General features: G+C 48.0%; 1 protein-coding gene across 1 annotated transcript in view; it reads right to left on the bottom strand.

The window, feature by feature from the left end:
* APCDD1 (APC down-regulated 1) overlaps positions 1 to 7,195 on the bottom strand; it is a 33,399-nt gene extending 26,204 nt beyond the window's left edge. Inside the window, exon 1 of the mRNA XM_086373203.1 lies at positions 6,869 to 7,195. Within this exon, the coding sequence (XP_086229329.1) occupies positions 6,869 to 6,926 (58 nt within the window). The 5' untranslated portion in view covers positions 6,927 to 7,195. The remainder of the gene's footprint in view (positions 1 to 6,868) is intronic.
* Between the last annotated feature and the right edge of the window lie 13,016 nt (positions 7,196 to 20,211).

The raw sequence follows: 20,211 nt of genomic DNA, 5'->3' as shown, positions 1-20,211 counted from the left end.
AGGAATGGGAATGGTAACTACCATCTGCAAAATACTTGAAGATTCACTGGACTCACATATTATCTCGTTTCTCAAATATCAGGCACATGAACAGAAAGGAGCAGAGGAAAACCAGTCTTCAAGGTCAAGGGCGTTAGGAAGAGCCAGGCCCTGATACAGCCACACCCAGCCGGCCCAATCAGTGGTGCTCTGATGAAGCGGCCATCAGTGTGACTTCACTACAGAACAGTCTCTGACATCTGAGGTCTCAGGCCTGGGCCCAGATCAAATGGTTATGACAACGGGGCAGCTTCTTTCAAGTACAGGACCCTGGAAGGAGACTGTTCTCTTGCTGAAAACAAACTAATTCCTCAAGGCTCGGGGGACAACTTCATAGATGACCTCTTGCAGAGAACTACATGAGTTCCTGGGGCTCTGGAGGGTGTGTTCACATGCCTGGATATGTGCGTGCATGTGTGTTCCTACATGTGTATGTGCAAGATCAACTCATTCCCACGGGCAAAATCACTCACAACAGAAGTCCTAAATGACTCCAGAATGACCTTTACTTCTACCATGATTGACAGTCTACTGTTCAGACAGTGAAAACTCCCAGAGATAGCAAATAAAAGACCAGATTTCCCCAAACGAGAGGAGACACAGGTTTAACCATTTACCCAGGGATTTGTGACCTAAGTTCAAGGCCCATGGGGCCAGGTGACTGTTTACAGCCTCCAGGTTGCCAGGCTCTGCTCACAGTAAGCACCCCTGAACACTGGCTTCAACAAGGACAAATGCAGTATTTCTCCATCACCCACGCTGATCCCTGAACCCATGCTGTTCTTGAAGAGTGAGCCAGGCCACGGACAGGATCAGACAGAAGGTGAAGGGCGGGTGTAGGGGGCAGACAGAGTAGTGACTCAGAGCCAACCTTCACCCCTCAGCAGGTGGCTGCAGGCCTACCGGGTGCAAGGTTGTATTATATGAGGCCGGACCCGTCACTGACACGGGAAAGGAAACTTGGGAGAGAGATATGGTGTGTGGCCACATCCCCAAGTTCTCAGTAACATTTAAAAAATCTGAGTCCCCTCGATATACCCTGCAGTTTCTGACCTGCCCATCTAGACTGAGGACCCAACACTCCAAACCACCATCCACACAATAAAGTAAGAAATCAGTTGGGAAGGAAACACTTCCAGGCACACTTGGACACTTGGGACTGAACTCACCTCTGAGCTGGGTAGTCACTGAAAAGGTGCTTTAATGCTTAAAAAAATTATATCAGAACAGCCAAGTAAGTGTAACATCAAGACATACACAATGGTGGTTTCGGAGGGCGGCAGGTTTCTGAAAGACCCGTCCCCGCTCACCAGGCACCTGGTATCCTGGATGCAACGTGACCTGCATCCCTCTTGCACAAGAGCGAGGATGCCTCTCTGGGTGGAGCGTTGTGATGCAAACAAATCCATGGAGAGACGACGGGACAACAGGGGATATGCAAGTGATCACTCCACCAAGACATCGCCCAGCCCACGAAGGGGGCCCTCGAGATGGCGAGTGGGCCGTGAGGTCGGCAGTCTGTTCCACCGCCCACACGGCTGCCATGTCTTGGAACAAAAGCTGGAGTTCACTCCAGGCGGGCACCTACACTCACCATGCTTTTGTTTTTATTTCCATGTCTCCGGAGATCAAAGCTGAGAGAGTTGCTTTTGCCAGTCTTTAAACTTTCTTATCTGAAAGCATTTTCCCTTTATGAGAAACACAATAAAGTCAAGATTTCAAATTCCTGCTTTCATTTAACTTCAGATGAAAACGAGGTAATTCTCTAAGTCATTTTCTTCTAAGGCCTCGGTGTCCGGGCCAGACGCTGGGGTTGAACCACAGATGGCTGTTCTGCCCGCTGGGCCTGGAGCTGACGGCTGCCACCACAGACTGCTCGCCACAGCCATGTGTGTGTGTGAGGTGTGTGTGACTATGTATATGGTGTGTGTCTGTGTGTATGTTGTGTGCATGAGGTGTGTTGTGTATACATGTGTGGTGTGTGTGTGCGTGGTGTGTGTGTGTGGTGTTTGGGCACTGTGTGTGTGTGCACCTGGGGTCTTCACAGTATGTATGCACATGGTGTATACATGGTATGTATGTGGTACCTGTGTGTATGGTGTGTATGTGGTATGTATGTGTTTGTGTATAGTGTGTGTATACGTGCATGGTGTACATGTGGTGTATGTATGGTATGTGTTTGAATGTGTCTATGGCACGTGTGTGGATGTGTATGGTATGTGTGTATGGTGTGTGTGTACATGGTGTATGTATGGTGTGTGTGTGGTGTATGCTGTGTGTATGCATGTTATGTATACGTGCATGGTGTGTTCATGGTGTGTGTGTCTATGCATGGTGTATGACGGTGTATGTGGTGTGTGTATATATGTTATAGTATGTGTATATGTGATGTGTGTGTGTGTATGGTGTGTGTGTATGTGGTGTGTGTATATGTGGTGTATGTATGGTGTGTGTACGTACATGTGTACGGTGTGTGTTACGGTGTGAGTGTATATGTTATGGTGTGTGTGTGTGTGTGTGTGTGTGTGTGTATGGTGTGTCTATGTGCACGGTGTGTGAGTGTGTGGAGTGTGGGACTCCCAGAAGGGAGAAACACTGCAGTCAGGGCAGCACGCCAACCTCCTGGCTCTGGGCTCTCCATAAGCTCTCCCCTTCCCCAGGTGTTCTCAGGAATCTTCAGGAAGGGACTGCCCCTCCTCCCAGCCTTGTCCCCAGCCAGCAGGGACACAGGCACCAGGAGGCCCTGGTAGACAGATCTGGTGACTGAATGGCTGAAAGAAGGAGGCTAGAAAACCCTTCGAGAACAGGAGACCCTCAGTCACTGCAGGGTGACTTCACATCCTTTCTCTGACCTAGGTTCCTCCGATTACACGACTTTCCAAAATAATTTTATTCCCAAAGTGAGAAGAACTAAACGGCCTGTGCACACAATGTCAGGACACAGTAGGCACTCCTCCTGGGACGGTGACAGACTCTCCTGAGCTTTTCCCCAGGATCACTTCCACCCCACGCAGGGGCTCCTAAAGACACTCACGCCACGTAAGCTTCCAGCAGATGCTCACAATCACCAACATACCTTTTCACATTTCTAGTCCCAAATGTTCTATCAGGCTGTCATCAGTCTGTCCCTTAACGATGTGCATTTGCACAGCCCTGTCTCCCACTGATGTTGAGCTCTTTACTCACTTAGGGAGAAAAAGAAGGAACACAGCTACAACGAGTCAGCTCAGCCACGTGCTTAAGGCCGGTCGGTTTCTTCCACAAAAGAATATTTACCATCTGCCTACGACCCTTGCTCCCTGCTATGAGCAGCTGAGTCCTATTTCTTTTCAAGATTATATTTTATGACTAGGGGGGAAAAGGTATAGGAAAGGCAATGTATTTTTGGTCACAAGAACTGCCTTCAGTAAAAATCATATTTCAAAGATTCTATTTTACCCTATTGCAATGTTTCCTTGCATTCTGTTGGTTAAACAATCTTTTGGTAATCCACACGGTTTTGGTTGTTTTTTTTTTTTTTTTTTCAACTTTAAGAGACTACACTTGAGTGAAAGAGAATAGCTCAAAAGTGTCTTCCCATTTCAGAAAAGTCAATGAATGCTACAAAGTAAACGGTGTTGAGGAGAAGACCATCTCCCCAACATGGGCTCCAAAACTTCATCCCACATGTTTTGTTTCCATCAGCAGAGAGAATCAGCACTCAGGCACACGACAGCACCACTTACTCTGAAACGCCTCGTGTTAATCTGTGTTCTGGAGCGGGATGACTTTTGTGACTTTTCATCAAAGCAAAGAAAACAGCAACAAGGGACATCCCTCAGCTGCAGACCCTCACGACATTCAATCAGCTTTATTTGGACTAAGAAATGCAATTGTTCTCAGGAGGTGAAGGAGGGGAGAGTAAAACTGACACGCATGCTTTCACATCGTCACATTTTGAACTTGGGTCTCTCACCACATTTACAGTTTAAAAAAAAAAGCTAAAATAAACAAAAGGCTCCTGTCTTGCCAGATCCTAATTTACTCACCAATAGGATCTAGGGGTGATTTATGACTTGCCTGAGTTGAAATAAAAGTAACCCCCAAACTGAACAAAGATCAGATGCCAAACACAATAGTTTCTCCAGCGTCTTCACCTGGAATCTTCCTGAAGGTCTTGTGCACTCTGTAATCTTATTAATGAGACTTGGTGGAACAAATAATCTACAAATGATGTCAGGAACTAAATTAATTAAAGTTGGCCCCAAGTACATGCATCACCATAGAAAATATGTTTTAATTTACTAATTGCTACCATATTAATAAATAAACAAATGGCATCCTAAGGTTGTTTGCTATTCAGTCACTCAGTCATGTCCGGCTCTTTGTGACCCCATAGACTGCAGCACACCAGACTTCCCTGTCTTCCACTGTCTCCCAGAGTTTGCTCAAACTCGTATCCATTGAGTCAGTGATGCTATCTAACCTTCTCATCCTCTGCCACCCCCTTCTTCTCTTGCCTTCAATATTTCCCAGCATCAGGATCTTTTCCAATACCAGTAGACTATCATTAAGCCATTCTAAAAGAGTGCAGGCAATTTTCTTCAGACTGATGACTTCTCTTAAGATAAACGATCAAGCTCCATCTGTTACTACAGAATCTTTAAATACTTGCAAGACCCCTAACTACAGAGTAAGACACACTCTGAAGCCACTCCCTTGGGTTAGATGGACTAATGCTCATATTTTGTTAAAAGTACTTCAAGTAAGTAAAAACAGGTCAGAAAAGGGGGAAAGGAAGAATACTCAATTCTTTCCTGGTGCTCTACACTACCCTAAGGCATCGTAACAAGCAAGCCTCTCTCAGGTCACAGAGATTTATACCCAGAAGTACTACTCCCTCACTTTCTCTTCTGTGCTGGAGCCCCCACGAGCGCAGCTGGTCTGTGGGCAACATCAGTGTGCATAATTTTGCCACAGGAGGTTCACTTTGAAATGGGATGACTTTTTGTAGGATTATCCTCGTCATCCCCTTAAACTTGGCAAACCTTGTTTTTTTATCTTACATCCTTTCATCATATGTATGCCTGCACACACATGCACACGTGCACACGTGCAAAGGGGCTGGCCCCACTGGCTTATGCCCCTTTCCTGACTCCCTCCCGGCACACTGTGGGTCTGGGTAAACCCCGACCCCACGGAGTTCAGGCTGACTTCAGCTGGAGTCCAGAGATCTGGGGCTAGATTCGAGCCACAATGAGGCTGCACTTGGGCTCCCCTTACCCCTTGGTACTATCGCAGCTTGCACTGTGGTGCAGGAAGTGTGGTTTCAACTTCCACCGCTCGAAACAAGGAGGAAAAATTCAGGATGGGTTGGCCTAGGCTGCGTCTCTGAGGATGGCTTTTGTAGTCCAAAAGGCAAATGGCCTTGTGCAAAAAAAAAAAAAAAAATTCTGTTCATGCCAATTTCAAATACTTTTTTCACTTTAAAGGCATTCACCCATGTGCCCATTTTCTTTCAACTACGATGAGAGGTTTTTTAGGGGACACTCTCCCCTTCATCCTCTCTCTCTGCCTCTCGTTTCTGGTGTGGGTGGCAGCTGCCGTTTGATCTGCCCGTGGGCTCTGATTTGTTTCATGTTTCAGCCAAAGATGAAGACTGCTCTGTAATTCCAAGCAGATGGGCCGAGGAGCGCAACCCTGTAATTACACCTTCTCTCTTTTTCTGGCCCTCGAACTGCGAGTCTTCCAACCTGACTTTGAAAGTCTGGGATCGCTGGGGTTCTGGGTACACCTTGGCCATCCAGCAGGTCTGGCCCAGCCCAACGGGTTCACAGGGCCCTTGGAACTGTACTGCCCACGCCACCCGCCTGAGCAGGACGACAGAGAAAACAGTCGCTCAGGGCTCCCAGGGTGCTGCCCCTCCCTCTCCTAGATAGTCTGAAGGGTCACTGCCTGACCACCTTCTGAAGCTGGATCAGAAACCTAGAGGCTGCGAGGGTGCTGACCTGCTGATTTGACGTGCAGAGGTCATGGTGGGTGTGGAGACAGGAGAGCTCTGCTCTTGGTGGACACTCTACTAAAGGGCCAGGCATTCACCTGTAGGGAAAGCTGACCCAGGACATCTGGATCAGCACATGTGCTTGCCACCACCCAGCGCCACAAGTCCACCTTCCCATCCCGGAGCAATGCTGTCTTACTTTCTTTAGTGCAATTTCTGGAGTACTTGTAAAGCCTGCTGCTCTCTAGCTGGGGGTTTACTGGGACCGCTGAGAACATGTGACACACCAAGCAGAAACAAAACCCACGAGAGCAGGAGAGAAGCAAGCTCAGGTCCTGGAGAACTGAGGGGACTAGTTTTAATTATTGCCCCTCTGCTGCTGCGAGGACCCCACTCCCTGAAAGTGCCTCCAGAGAACCTACCGGTCCACCTGGGACAGACCCCTGCCCAGCCCCTTGAGACACTCGTTCTCCGAGGGGCGCGCAAGAACACCCGCGCTGCTTTCGCCCTGAAATGATCACAGTCCTCTGCACGGTTCCCCCCAAAGCCTGGAGCTCAGCGCGAGCCCCCTGCGCTCTGACACTCTGTGAAGGGCGCACAGCCTGCGGGTCCTTGACGGCCTGTAGTCCGAAGCCCCGCGAAGTGGACACAAGTGTCGTGGGACCTGGACGTAAAGTCTGAGCGCGCGCCCTTCCAGAGAGAGCACGGCCGACGCCGGGGAACGCGAGCCTCTTTCAGGGCGCCCAGGATGGGGCTGTGCCTTGCCGCGGGGTCACCTCGGTTCTAGGGAGTCCCCGCGGGGACACCCTCGGCTGCCGTTCCCCCCCCCACCCCCACCCCCGGACTCACCGTGAAGCAGGAGGGCCGGGAACAGGGATGTGAGCAGGAGGCGGCGCACACAGGACATCTCCGGGCCTCCTCCGGGACTGCCCGCGCGCGCCGCACCGCCCGCCGTCCGGGGACCCAGTTCCCCGGGACCCGCCCGCAGTCCGGGCGGCGCGGCCCGGCGGCGCGGGGACAGGGCCAGGCACGCTTCAGGCGGCCGCCGCGCGCCCCATGCCCGGCCTGGCCCCTCCGCTCCCGGCCTCCCGCCCCGCGCCTGGCCCTGAGCGCCCGGCCGCCCCGCGCCCGCCCGGCCGCCGCCGCCGCTCCAAGCTGCACTGGCCGCTGCTGCTGTGTCTCTTCATATTTCCAGGGCGCCGCCGCGGGAAGAGGCAAGGCGGGGCCTGGAGGGGGCGGGGCGGGAACGGGGCGGAGCCGGGGCGGGCCTGAAAAGGGCCAGGGGCGGGGCGGAGCGGGGGCGGGGCGATTGGAAGGGGCTGGATGGGCGGGGCCTGGAGGGCGGGGCGAGAACGGGGCGGGGCCTGGACGGGGCGGGGTGATTGCCGGGGTGGGGGGCTGAGTGGGGCGGGGCAATGGGGCGGGGCGATAGGGTAGGGCCTAGGAGGGCCGGGGAGCCTCCCGACCCGTTGGGGGAATAGAAGGGCGCTGGGGTCCGCCGGCCTTGCTCCGCCCCATAGCCGCCCCTTCGCTCCCTTCCTCTCCCCTGTCCCTCCGGCTCTCCCCCCATCGTCTCCCTCCTCTTATCCCGCGGCCCTGCCGCGCCCCTCCTCTCAAACCTCATCCCCTCTCCTCCCCCAGGCCCGCCCCACTTCCCTCCTCCTCGACTCCCACTCTAGGACAGGTTCTCCTGCGAGAGTTTCACAGGTCTAGGCCCAGGACCCCCTCCCGAAAGGAGGAACACATGTTCCTCCCCGTCCCTGCCCTCCCCACTCCGGGCAGCTCTGGACCGGTGTCTTCCCTCCTCTCACCGGGGAGGATTCCCCACTTGTGCAAGTGTGGGGACAAAGAGTGGGGCGCTGCAAGGCCGGGGTCTCCAGTGGGTTCGAAGAGAGGTCCGCGTTCCAAGCTTGGGGTGTTCGTGCGACTGAGGGAGAGGAGAGGAGAGGTGGCAGGGGGGAGAAAAGGCTCCTCCCACCCCGGTGAGGATGCTGAGAGCCTCCCCCCCGGGGGGTTCACGAGCAGGCGCGGGGAGGGATGCAGACCCCTCTTCCAGTCTCCTTCCAGGAGACGAGGACTTGTGGGGACAGGCGGAAATTTTCAGGGGCACACTCTCTGTCGGTCTCCCCCTATCTCCCCTGCCTCCCGGCCCAAAGCTTGGTTCTGTTTAAGGTCTGTGGGTCTTGGGAGTTTGTTCAGTTTTTCCTGGGCTTTGAAGATACAAAGGCAGGGACAGCCAGGAGCTGCTTTTGGTCAAGGTGGCTGCCTTGCTTGCGGACTTGGGGGCTCACTCTGGTGGGCCTGGAGTTCTCTCTTCTGAGCTCCTCCAAGGCTTCCGGGCGCTCAGGAGGAGGTTTGTCAGTAAAGGAGGCTGAATCTCACCTCACACTGGCTGAGGAAAAGCAGGGACCACATGGAATCGGGAGGACATTCTGGTCTCTGCTGGTGTTTTTCATAAATAAAACACTTAGAAGGAGTGACTTCCATGAGTTTTCTGCCCCTTTGAACAAAGTAGCATCAATAATTCAACTCTTTGTGTTATAGACTCTCAGCACTAGTTGAACTTCAGCATCTTCGTAAAACTTGGTAAAACAGATGAGGGCACGTGTGACAATTTCCTTTTTTTTTTTTTTTTTCCTAAGAAAGCCACAGGTCTTTTGATGTGATGGTGCTGATACTGTTTGATGTACTTTAATTTTTATCACCATCACTATTACCTTTCATCTTTAGTTTGAGGAATCATATCATGTACCACCTGCCTACCTCATGAGGATGTGGTGAGGGTTATGTGCCTATGTTTGCAAATCTGGAGGATGAAAGACACTCATGTGTGAAAGAAGGGACAGTTGTGTCATAAAACCCTGGAGCAGGAACATAGCTGAGCTGAGCTTGCGTTGCAGCATCTCTCTCTGGACCAACTCTTCTCCATCCCTTGCTTGTGTCTGTTTCTAGGTTTGGGCAGTCAGTTATGACCTGTGGGATTTGAATGTTGCTCATGTGTCAGTCGGGTTTAAAGCAGGAACTTGATTTCCTCGTGAATGTTGGCCAGTTGGGAATGATATAAACAGCATATTTGACTGCTTAAACAGGACTTAGCCTTGTCACCAACAACACACACTGGGAGGTGTCTAGCTTCTCTATGCCTTTCGTCATTGGATGCCTTTTAGTCTATCAGGAAATATTTGAAGCAAGCAATGACACGAGAGAGTGTTAGGATGGTGTGTTTATGTACAAGCAACTGGTCATTGAAATGTGAAGGTCATTCATCGCATGTTAGCAGAACAATTAGGTGATAATTTTCATAAATGATTATTTGATCCTGTCATTTAAAAGGAGAAGAAAACCAACAGGTCAGCCATGATTTGGTGTCATTATAACCATCAAATTGATACCATTTTTGTCTTTCCAACTGGCCTTACTGGTGTGGTAGAAACAGAGCCAGAATGATGTCACCAGTTTCAAATCTGTTTTGCCAGTTTATTTTCCACATGTGATGTCATCGCTTAAAATGCTTGACCCTCAACATCCAGCCAGAGTTGCTGCTCCCTGAAATTCCCTCACCGCCTTGTGCTGGTCTAGAAAGATAGAGTGTTCTCAGTATAGGGCTCATTTTCTATATTATTTTTTGCAGTTGATATTAGTGTACTCACTTCTGGAAGAGAACAGTGATAAACAAACAAATGATTTAAGTTTGTCTTAGAGTGATTACATGTGGATAGATGATTAGAGTCACAGAATTGGAAGGGAGGCATTTCCAGACTATGGGCTGTACCTCAGAAGCTGGCCCCCTGAAACCAGCACAAGGAACTTCCCTGGGGCATCTGTAAGGACCAAGTCTTGAGCAGGTCCTGTGGTGTTGGGAGAGTTCCAGGCAGGCACAGCTGGACAATATGCCCTTAGCAGCATCAATAAGCAAGCATGTTCGACTATTTGGAGCTACTCATAAATAACTTTTGTCATGTTGATGGGGAAGAAGAAACACAGAGTGGCTGCTCCATTTCAGAGGCGCACTTGGAACCCATGACTGTTCAGTCACCCACTCACAAGGCCTCTCACATGTTTACCAAGAAGTCTTTTCCCATGAACACTGAAGATCCTCGGAGCCTCGGTAGCTGGCTCAGTCTTTGAAAACCAGTCCTTTGCTCTCCCCCAGTAATCCTGGATCGTGAGCAGGTTTTCAGGGATGGACTGTGCTGGGCACAGAGCTTGGATGGTCACCTTAGCTGGATTTTCTCAGAAGGTGTCTTATATCTTAGGGACCACAGAGCAGCTCAGTGTCACTTGTGTTATCTTGGGAAACACAAGGACCAAAATCCTTTAAAGCTTTGGCCACAATTTGATTTCCTAATGTCTGTGAAATTGATCTAAAGGCATGCGGTCCTGCAAATCATTTGGAATTTCGGAGATCCCAGGCCTTTCAGTTCTTGAAGAAAAATGACAGTTTTAAGAAGGATCATAGGGGGACTTCCCCAGTGTTCCATTGGCGCTAAGATCCTACAGGCCAGAGGGCAGCTAAGCCTGTGCATCACAACTAGAGAGCCTGAACTACAATGACGATCCCACGTTTCCCAACTGAGATCTGATGCAGCCAAATAAATAAAAAATTTTTTTTTAAAAAAAAGAAGAGTCAGAGGAATTAAAGCATCAATTTCAGAACCTGTCTGATCGTGAATGTGGTCGAAAGCATCATCCCACATCCTCAGAGGATGGGCAAGGTCTCCAGGAATAGACTTCTCTCATAATTTGCTATTAGATGTCAATGCCAAGCCCATGACACCACAGTGATTCCTCGGTATGTAAGAGCCCAGAGGACAGAAACGGAGCCAGGTTACCTCCCTACCCCTTTGATCACCTGAGCCAGTGTTTCCAGTATTTCACCCACAGCAGAGCTTTACTGGTAAAGACAATAAACTTGAAAAATCCTACACATCTTCCTCAGAGGCAGAGCTAATAAAATTATTCCGAAGAGTCCTTAGAAAGGGATGGCCTTCTGGGTTATGTCTTTAAGACATGTTAATTAGAGTAAACTCTATTTTGAAAATAACATGCCGTTTAGATGCATCTCTGAACAGCCGTCTTCTGAGCTTAAGAAATTAAAGTTTACTTTCCATTTTACATTCATAGTTATCAGAGAAAACATTCAAATGTTTGTGAGCTTAGCAACCGTTCCTTCATCCACCCACCCATCCATCCGTTAGCATGTGTTAATCAATTGCCAAGTGGTGATGCTACCCGTAAAGAACCCGCCTGCCAATGCAGGAGATATAAGAGGATACAGGTTCGATCCCTAAGTCAGGAAGATCCCCTGGAGGAGGAAATGGCAACCAGCTCCAGTGTTCTCGCCTGGAGAATCCCACGAACAGAGGAGCCTGGTGGGCTAGAGTCCATAGAGCCGCAAAGAGTCCAAACTGACTGAAGCGACTTGGCATGCGTGCATCTGAAAACAGGGGCAGACGTGGATAAGGCTGATTCAGTCTAACAGTCTCTTCACCCTGTGTCACAAATTTGTTTGGGGAGCTGCTGACAAACTGAAGCCCTACCCACTGAAAGAAAATAGAGATCCTCCGGGGGCAGGAGGCAATACAGGACTTTAGTAGCATTTCTGTCTGTACTTTCACATCCTCTTATAACATGCTTTCCTGTAGGGCTGGCTGGCTGCGAATTGCTTTATCTGCTCCACTCGATCATCTGGCTCTTTCAGGAAAGGAAGAAAATTGGGTATTATGTTACATCTCCTCCCCTGGCTCCTTCGAAAGACTTTCCATAATGGGCGTTTGTTGTGCTGGTTGATGAGGCTGGATAAGATCAGAGCATCAAGAAAGAGTCTTTATGAGGCCGACACGACCCTTGGCCACGGCAGGACACGGCGACAGAAGCAGGAGGAGAACACAGAAGCTCTGGCATTCAACCTCAGCATGCCCTAGGTTGTTCGTGCTCTCGTAGCAACACTCAGACACGCTCGACAAATGAGAGGCAGGATGGCACTCTGCTTAGGGGGCCAGAGTCTCCAGGCTCAGATCCCTCGTCTCTGGGGCCTCAGGCAAGCTGTTTAACACAGCTGTGAGATGGGAGGAATAAGGTTATGGGCCTGCACGTGGTCCAGCACTCTGTAAGCATGCCCTAAAAATAACCCGCTGACATTGAGCCCTGCCGCTGGACCACCTGGCGCAACTGCACCGCACCCCCCCCATCCCAGATTGCTTTTGGTGGGGGAGGGTGTGAAAAAAACGCAGCCCCTGCAATAATCTGTGGCCCTCCAAAGGGTGAAATGTGTACCCACGTTACCCACATCTTAATGGGGGACAAATTAAGAAGAAATATCTAAAGCAGTTCCCTGCTGCTGCTGCTAAGTCGCTTCAGTCGTGTCCAACTCTGTGTGACTCCATAGATGGCAGCCCACCAGGCTCCCCCGTCCCTGGGATTCTCCAGGCAAGAACACTGGAGTGGGTTTCCATTTCCTTCTCCAATGCATGAAAGTGAAAAGTGAAAGTGAAGTTGCTCAGTCATGTCCGACTCTTAGCGACCCCATGGTCTGCAGCCCACCAGGCAAGAGTACTGGAGTGGGTTGTCATTGCCTTCTCCAAAGCAGTTCTCAGGGGGCAACAATGAAGAAAAGTTTGAGAAACACTGTGTTAAAAGAATAAACTATAATATGACTGCTATTTTAATTAAGGATATACTAAACTTGTGCAATAACTTCGTTTCTTTATTTCACTGGGTACATTTTGATTCTATGAAACCAAATTATGTTTCACTTCAACTGGACATCTGGATGGCCTTCTCCCATCTGGTTACATCATCATAATATCACATTCAATATTGTTTATCTTTGATTTAAATACTTCAGCTATTACTAATCTCTTTTTACAGAGGGGAAAACGAAGGCCAGAGAGATTCAATAGTTTGCCTAGAAATCACACAACTTTTGGAGGATAGAAGCAGTAGGTTTTCTAACTCCCAGGAAGGTGCTGTTTTCAGCTCTAAAGTGTTACTTGCTCAGTTATGTCCAACTCTTTGAGAACCACGGACTGTAGTCCTCCAGGCTCCTCTGTCCGTGGGAGTCTCCAGGCAAGAATACTGGCGTGGGTAGCCATTCCCTTCTCCAGGGGATCTTCCCCACCCAGGAATGGAACCCAGGTCTCCTGTATTGCAGGCAGATTCTTTATCATCTGGGTCAACAGCGCTCCAAGGCCGTACTCTAAAAAAATACATAAATAAATGCCGTTTATCTCTCAGAAGTAGAAAATTGATTTCCATGTTGTTCTGAGATATTCAAACTCAAAGGGGCTGCTAGACAGGTTATCTGGACATTTATTGCAGTTGATATCTGGGTACTTGGGTCTGTAGTTCACTGTTTTATGTGTCAGTTCAGTCGCTCAGTCATGTCCAACTCTTTGTGACCCCACGGACTTCAGCATGCCAGGCTTCCCTGTCCATCACCAACTTCCAAAGCCTACTCAAACTCATGTCCATCCTGTCAGTGATGCCATCCAATCAACTCATCCTCTGTCATCCCCTTTTCTTGCTTCCTTCAACCTTTCCCAGCATCGGGGTCTTTTCCAATGAGTCAATTCTTCCCATCAGGTGGCCAAAGTGTTGGAGTTTCAGCTTCAGCATCAGTCCTTCCAATAAATATTCAGGACTGATTTCCTATAGGATTTACAGGTTGGATCTCCTTGTAGTCCAAGGGACTCTGAAGAGTCTTCTCCAACACCACAGTTCAAAAGCATCAATTCTTCGGTGCTCAGCTTTCTTTATAGTCCAACTCTCATATCCATACATGACTACTGGGAAAACCATAGCCTTGACTAGATGGACCTTTGTTGCTAAAGTAATGTCTCCACTTTTTAATATCCTGTCTAGGTTGGTCATAGCTTTTCTTCCAAGCAGCAAGCGTCTTTTAATTTCATGGCTGTAGTCACCATCCGCAGTGATTTTCGAGCCCCCAAGAAAATAAACTCTGTCACTGTTTCCATTGTTTCCCCATTTGTTTGCCGTGAAGTGATGGGACCAGACACCATGATCTTAGTTTTCTGAATGTTGAGTTTTAAGCCAACTTTTTCACTCTCTTCTTTCATTTTTATCAAGAGACTCTTTAGTTCTTCTTTGCTTTCTGCCATAAGGGTGGTGTCATCTGCGTATCTAAGGTTATTGATATTTCTCCCGGCAATCTTGATTCCAGCTCATGCTTCATCCAGCCTGGCATTTCGCATGATGTACTCTGCATATAAGTTAAATAAGCAGGGTGACAATATACAGCCTTGACGTACTCCTTTCCCGATTTGGAACCAGTCTGTTGCTCCATGTCCAGTTCTAACTGTTGCTTCTTGACCTGCATACAGATTTCTCAGGAGGCAGGTCAGGTGGTCTGGTATTCCCATCTCTTTAAGAATTACCCACAGTTTGTTGTGGTCCACACAGTCAAAGGTTTTGCCATAGTCAATAAAGCAAAAGTAGATGTTTTTCTGGAACTCTGTTGCTTTTTCAGTGATCCAGTGAATGTTGGCAATTTGATCTCTGGTTCCTCTGCCTTTTCTAAATCCAGCTTGAACATCTGGAAGTTCACAGTTCACGTACTTTTGAAGCCTGGTTTGGAGAATTTTGAGCATTACTCTTCTAGCACAAGATGAGTGCAATTGTGCAGTAGCATGTGAACGAGCGCATTCTTTGGCATTGCCTTTCTTTGGGATTGGAAGGAAAACTGACCTTTTCCAGTCCTGTGGCCACTGCTGAGTTTTCCAGATTGGCTGGCATATTGAATGCATCACTTTCACAGCATCACCTTTTAGGATTTGAAACAGCTCAACTGGAATTCCATCACCTCCGCTAGCTTTGTTCGTTTTATGTATAAAATATCCAAACAGCCTAGTTTTTAGAACAGATCATTGTAATCAGTGAAACAGGTGGTTTGACCAGATAGCCACTGCAGTGCTGCCCTGTGGCTGTGAATTTCCAACTGTAGAGTGCACGTCTTTGTTGTCCTGGCTTCGGGTGTATGTGTCAGAGTGACGAGACATGCAGGCTTGGCCGTACACACCACCTCCCAGCAGCCTGAAGTTTAGGTCTCCAGGGCAGCCTGAGCCAAAACTAAACAGTGCTCTGGGCCACCAAGTTCAGCAGTTCCAAGTCCACGGTCATGCTTAATCTCCACACCTGTGTAACATGCTATAATCCTCAAAAGGCTTTCAGATGCATGGTCCCTCTTGATCTCATGTGGTTTTGTGCAGGCCGGAGGACAGCCAGGGCGGCCCTGACCTGGACACGTAAACCTGACATTGGAGAGGTTTATCGTGTCTGTGCTAATATCTCTGGCTGACACGTGGCACTCTGAGGTGGTGCCTGTCTGCACACAGACGTTGTGTATTTCATTCATGTCAGATCACATCATGCCCTAACCTAGCATCTCTTTATTTTCGTATACAGATTTCGATGCCTTTGCTGCCTCTCTCCTTACAAAGACAGCAGCGGGGAGCCTTCTCTAAACACACACAATCATTCAAAAAGCACAAGAATTCAGCTGAAAATAAGTTAACCATATACACCTCAGAAAGCTATATGCATCTCTAGTTTGTTTTCTCAGATTTTGTCTAGTTTTCTCATCAGCTTTAGCCCAGTGCCCAAGTTAGTAACTCTTTATGGACCCCCAGTCGATGCATGGATACGAGATGTTCTACTATGCAGGAGCCCAGAGGTGAGTGAGAGACGCAGGATTTCCGGGCCAAGGTGGAAGCATAGCTCCCCCAGCACCGTCTGGAGCAGCCACCCAAGCCTGGGCACCTGGGAACCTCTGTGCCTGTGTGGCGGGGCTCCAGCTCCCTGTGGGGGTAGGGGCGAGGGGGCAGCAGGACTTGGCTTCACTGTGTTTATTTTGAACTCTGCAAAGCCAGATTTCTCTTTGATTTATGTGATGGCTCTAGTGGTTTTATTTATGATGTTTAGCTGGGGATGGAGAATTTGGTAACACCCCTGGGAGCGTTGCATTCAGGTTCTGTTCTGACTCGTCAGTGTTATCTAGTTCTGTTCTGTTTTCCACCTTACGTAACATAAATTCAGCACCTGAATTATCCGAACTGTAAATCAGGTTGCAAAACCCTCCCCGTTACCACGTGAAAGCAAAGGAAGATCAAGGAAGATGTGGCTCAGATCTCTAGGTCTGTGGGCCGATGGCTTCTCCTCTCCTCTCTACATTTTGGGCCCGCCACCGCCCACCCATGGCTCCCCCTGGCCTGTTCCCACCCCTGGGGAAGAGACTTGATAGACAGGGCAGTCACCAAAAGCTCTGTCTGCTTTTCATTCCACACTTTGCCCCAGATCACCACATCTTCCACTTTCTGGTGGCAATTTCTCCATCATCAGCAAGCCAGGGACCTGGGACTCCTGGTCCCTCTTCTCTGTTGGTCAGTGGCTTCACCCACAAGTCCTCCCATGACAGGTGGGCAGTTGATGCATTCCAAGAACTGGACTATGATTCGGTTATTGAACACACCGACACACGGCCTTTGTGTTGTCCAGGGATGCTTCATGACATGGGAAAATGCTGATGTCACCCAGCAATGGTACTTTGTGTCATGATGGACCTGCCAAGTCAACTACACTGCATGAGGGTATGGCTGTCCCAAAACTCAAGAAAATTGTTCCAGTTCTGTGCTACCTACGGAAAACAGAGGAGTCTATTTCTACACCTGGGACTTGAACATAAATGTCAGCTATCACAGACTTATTTAGAGCTCATTATGAAAAGCAGTGTACCTGGCTCAAATACACAAACCAGTAGGGCAGAGCCTAATTGATGCCTTAAGATCCCTTCTTTCATTGCTGAGAAGTTTACTGTTTTGGCTCAGATGGTAAAGAATCTATCTGCCAATGAAGGAAACCTGGGTTCTATCCTTGGGTTGGGAAGATCTAGAGAAGGAAATGGCAACCCGCTCCAGTATTCTTGCCTGGAGGATCCCCATGGACAGAGGAGACTGGCAGGCTACAGTCCGTGGGGGTCATAGAGTTGGACATGACTGAAGCAACTGAGCACAAAGAACAACTTCTCATAATATTTAGATGCATGGTCTTCAACTTATTCAGTTAATTTCATTTCAAGTGGAGACGAAAGTTGTTACAAAGGAAAAATGAAATAGTTTAGCTTTAGCTCATTTGCTTTTTGAGGGGTGTAGTTTTACTTACAGCTCATGAAATATACCAAATGGCTAAAAACCAGCCTAAAATTACACACACAAAGAAAAATAGCTGTATTAAATAACATTGTTCTTACTACACAATGGAGCCATCTTTCAGGCAGATGGTAAACAACCACGCTCTGTGTGTGTGGGTCTGTGTGTGTGTGTTTGCAGGGGTGTGGGGGGTGCCTGCTTCCCACATTCCCAGGATATCCATGGTAAATGAATAAACTGGAGAAAAAACAAACCAGAACTGGGCCAAGTGAACACTGCCAGCCAGTTGACAATCTCCTGGGAGCATTTTGACGCATTCATACAAAGAAGGAAAATATTGAAACCATATCAGGGAGAACCAGCTTGTCCTATGAAATTCATGAAGGGTGGATGGTGTCAGTAGCTTAGACAACACGGTTCTGTGAAACCAAACCAAACCATGTGCTGAACAAGCCCAGGGCAGGGAGGCAGGGTAGGAGTTCGTGTCTGCATTGAGTAAGCTTCCGGTGTCCTGATCCTCTGTGTCCCAACTCCATGGTGGCATTGCCCAGCCTCAAGCAAGTGACAAAGGATGTACTTCATCAGGTGGCCCCATTGTGGGCTGAACTGGCTGGGAGCTGTGGATCAGACACACAGGAACAAACTGAGTGTCTCCTGGTGGGGCCCGGGGAGCAGGACTATTTGAGGACTGCAGGTGGCTGGGCTCTGAATATTCTGGCCAATCTACCTGGGGTGGCCTCCACCTTGCTGAGGGTTAGATGAAGGAACATGCATTGGGAATAGAAACTCACATAAGTCTGAACAGGGAAAACACCCCCAGGTGTTGGGGGAAGAGGCCCCGGGAGAACTGGCTGGAAACCCTCAGCCCTGGGGGCTTCCTTCTGAGAGGGGCTGGATGTTTGGTCACTGGGAGGTCAGCCCAGAGCATGTGGTCCCAGCCCCGTGGCTCCAGCATCCTGGGGCCTCCACCTTGGCTGCTGTGGAGGGTTGAAGAAGCCCCTTGTGCCCCCGGTACTCCTGCTGAAGCCCAGGGTGGTCTAGGAAGGCCAGGCACCCTCCTGTCCCCAGGCCCAAGACACAGAAAGGAAAGTCTGTCTCAGGTATAATTGGTACCAGTAGGTTTTACAATCCCAACTCATGGTGATGCCTCTTCCCAAACCTGAGATTGGAGATAGGAAGATGGACACAAACATGCTTGGGAAAGCCATTCAGAGGGCACATGTCCACCCCATGCCTGTGGGGGATGGAAAGAAAACAGTGGCATTTTGCTTACTTTATTCTTATGTTAGATGTTCAAAGAAGCATAGTCCAGCATGATGCAAAAAGATATCGTTTAATGCCATTAATAGTGTTCAAGAGTCTATTCAGTTTATCCTCTTTTTACCCTTTTAGAAATCATAGTCTTTGTGTATTTTTTTAAGGATACAGTAGAGTGATTTTTTAAAAACTCAGGGGTATGTAATCAAAAATGTTGAGCCATCAGCTTTAGATTTTTCATAAAGTTGGAGGAAATTGGAACCCTTCCTTCAGGCAAGGAAAATGGAAGATGATCCTGTCTCCATTGGTCAGAAGCTGCTTTCTTCAAACCATATACAGCTAAATTTAAAACCTCAAGGGGATTACTGAACTCTGTTCATTTGGTCTCAAAATAAAATGTTAAGGACAAAGGTTAGAGTATTAACCTAAGAAAGTGTGTATAATTTCACCTATTGAACTCTTCATAAACATATTGACTATTACATTTTTAAAAAAACATTACCTGAAAAAGCAACAATCAAATAGAGCTGCTAGCGGTCAATTAAAAATTATAAAGCAAAAACTGTTGACCAATTAAATATAGTAAAAGGAATTCTAGCCTGTTTCATTTAATTTCTGTTTCTCTTAAATGACTCATTTTCAACTTCTAATTGGATACATTTTCAAAATGGTTTACTAAAGAATATTGGAGCTTTTTTTAAAGGATTCTTATTGATATGTTCATAAAGCAAAGAAGAAAAGGAAAGATATAAGCATCTGAATGCAGAGTTCCAAAGAATAGCAAGAAGAGATAAGAAAGCCTTCCTCAGCGATCAATGCAAAGAAATAGAGGAAAACAACAGAATGTTGTTCAAGAAAATTAGAGATACCAAGGGAACATTTCGTGCAAAGATGGGCTCGATAAAGGACAGAAATGGTATGGACCTAACAGAAGCAGAAGATATTAAGAAGAGATGGCAAGAATACACAGAAGAACTGTACAAAAAAGATCTTCACGACCCAGATAATCACGATGGTGTGATCACTGACCTAGAGCCAGACATCCTGGAATGTGAAGTCAAGTGGGCCTTAGAAAGCATCACTACAAACAAAGCTAGTGGAGGTGATGGAATTCCAGTTGAGCTATTTCAAATCCTGAAAGATGATGCTGTGAAAGTGCTGCACTCAATATGCCAGCAAATTTGGAAAACTCAGCAGTGGCCACAGGACTGGAAAAGATCAGTGTTCATTCCAATTCCAAAGAAAGGCAATGCCAAAGAATGCTCAAACTACTGCACAACTGCACTCATCTCACACGCTGGTAAAGTAATGTTTAAAATTCTCCAAGCCAGGCTTCAGCAATACATGAACCGTGAACTTCCTGATGTTCAAGCTGGCTTTAGAAAAGGCAGAAGAACCAGAGATCAAATTATCAACATTGGCTGGATCATCAAAAAAGCAAGAGAGTTCCAGAAAAACATCTATTTCTGCTTTATTTACTATGCCAAAGCCTTTGACTGTGTGGATCACAATAAACTGTGGAAAATTCTTCAAGAGATGGGACTACCAGACCACCTGACCTGCCTCCTGAGAAACCTATATGCAGGTCAGGAAGCAACAGTTAGAACTGGACATGGAACAACAGACTGGTTCCAAATAGGAAAAGGAGTACGTCAAGGCTGTATATTGTCACCCTGCTTATTTAACTTCTATGCAGAGTACATCATGAGAAACGCTGGGTTGCAAGAAGCACAAGCTGGAATCAAGATTGCCAGGAGAAATATCAATAACCTC

Source organism: Bos grunniens, chromosome 24 (genome assembly GCF_055505025.1).
Source record: "Bos grunniens cultivar Pamir isolate PY7600 chromosome 24, Bosgru_T2T1.0, whole genome shotgun sequence".
Lineage (NCBI taxonomy): Eukaryota > Metazoa > Chordata > Mammalia > Artiodactyla > Bovidae > Bos > Bos grunniens.
This window is presented reverse-complemented; position numbering and strand designations above follow the sequence as displayed.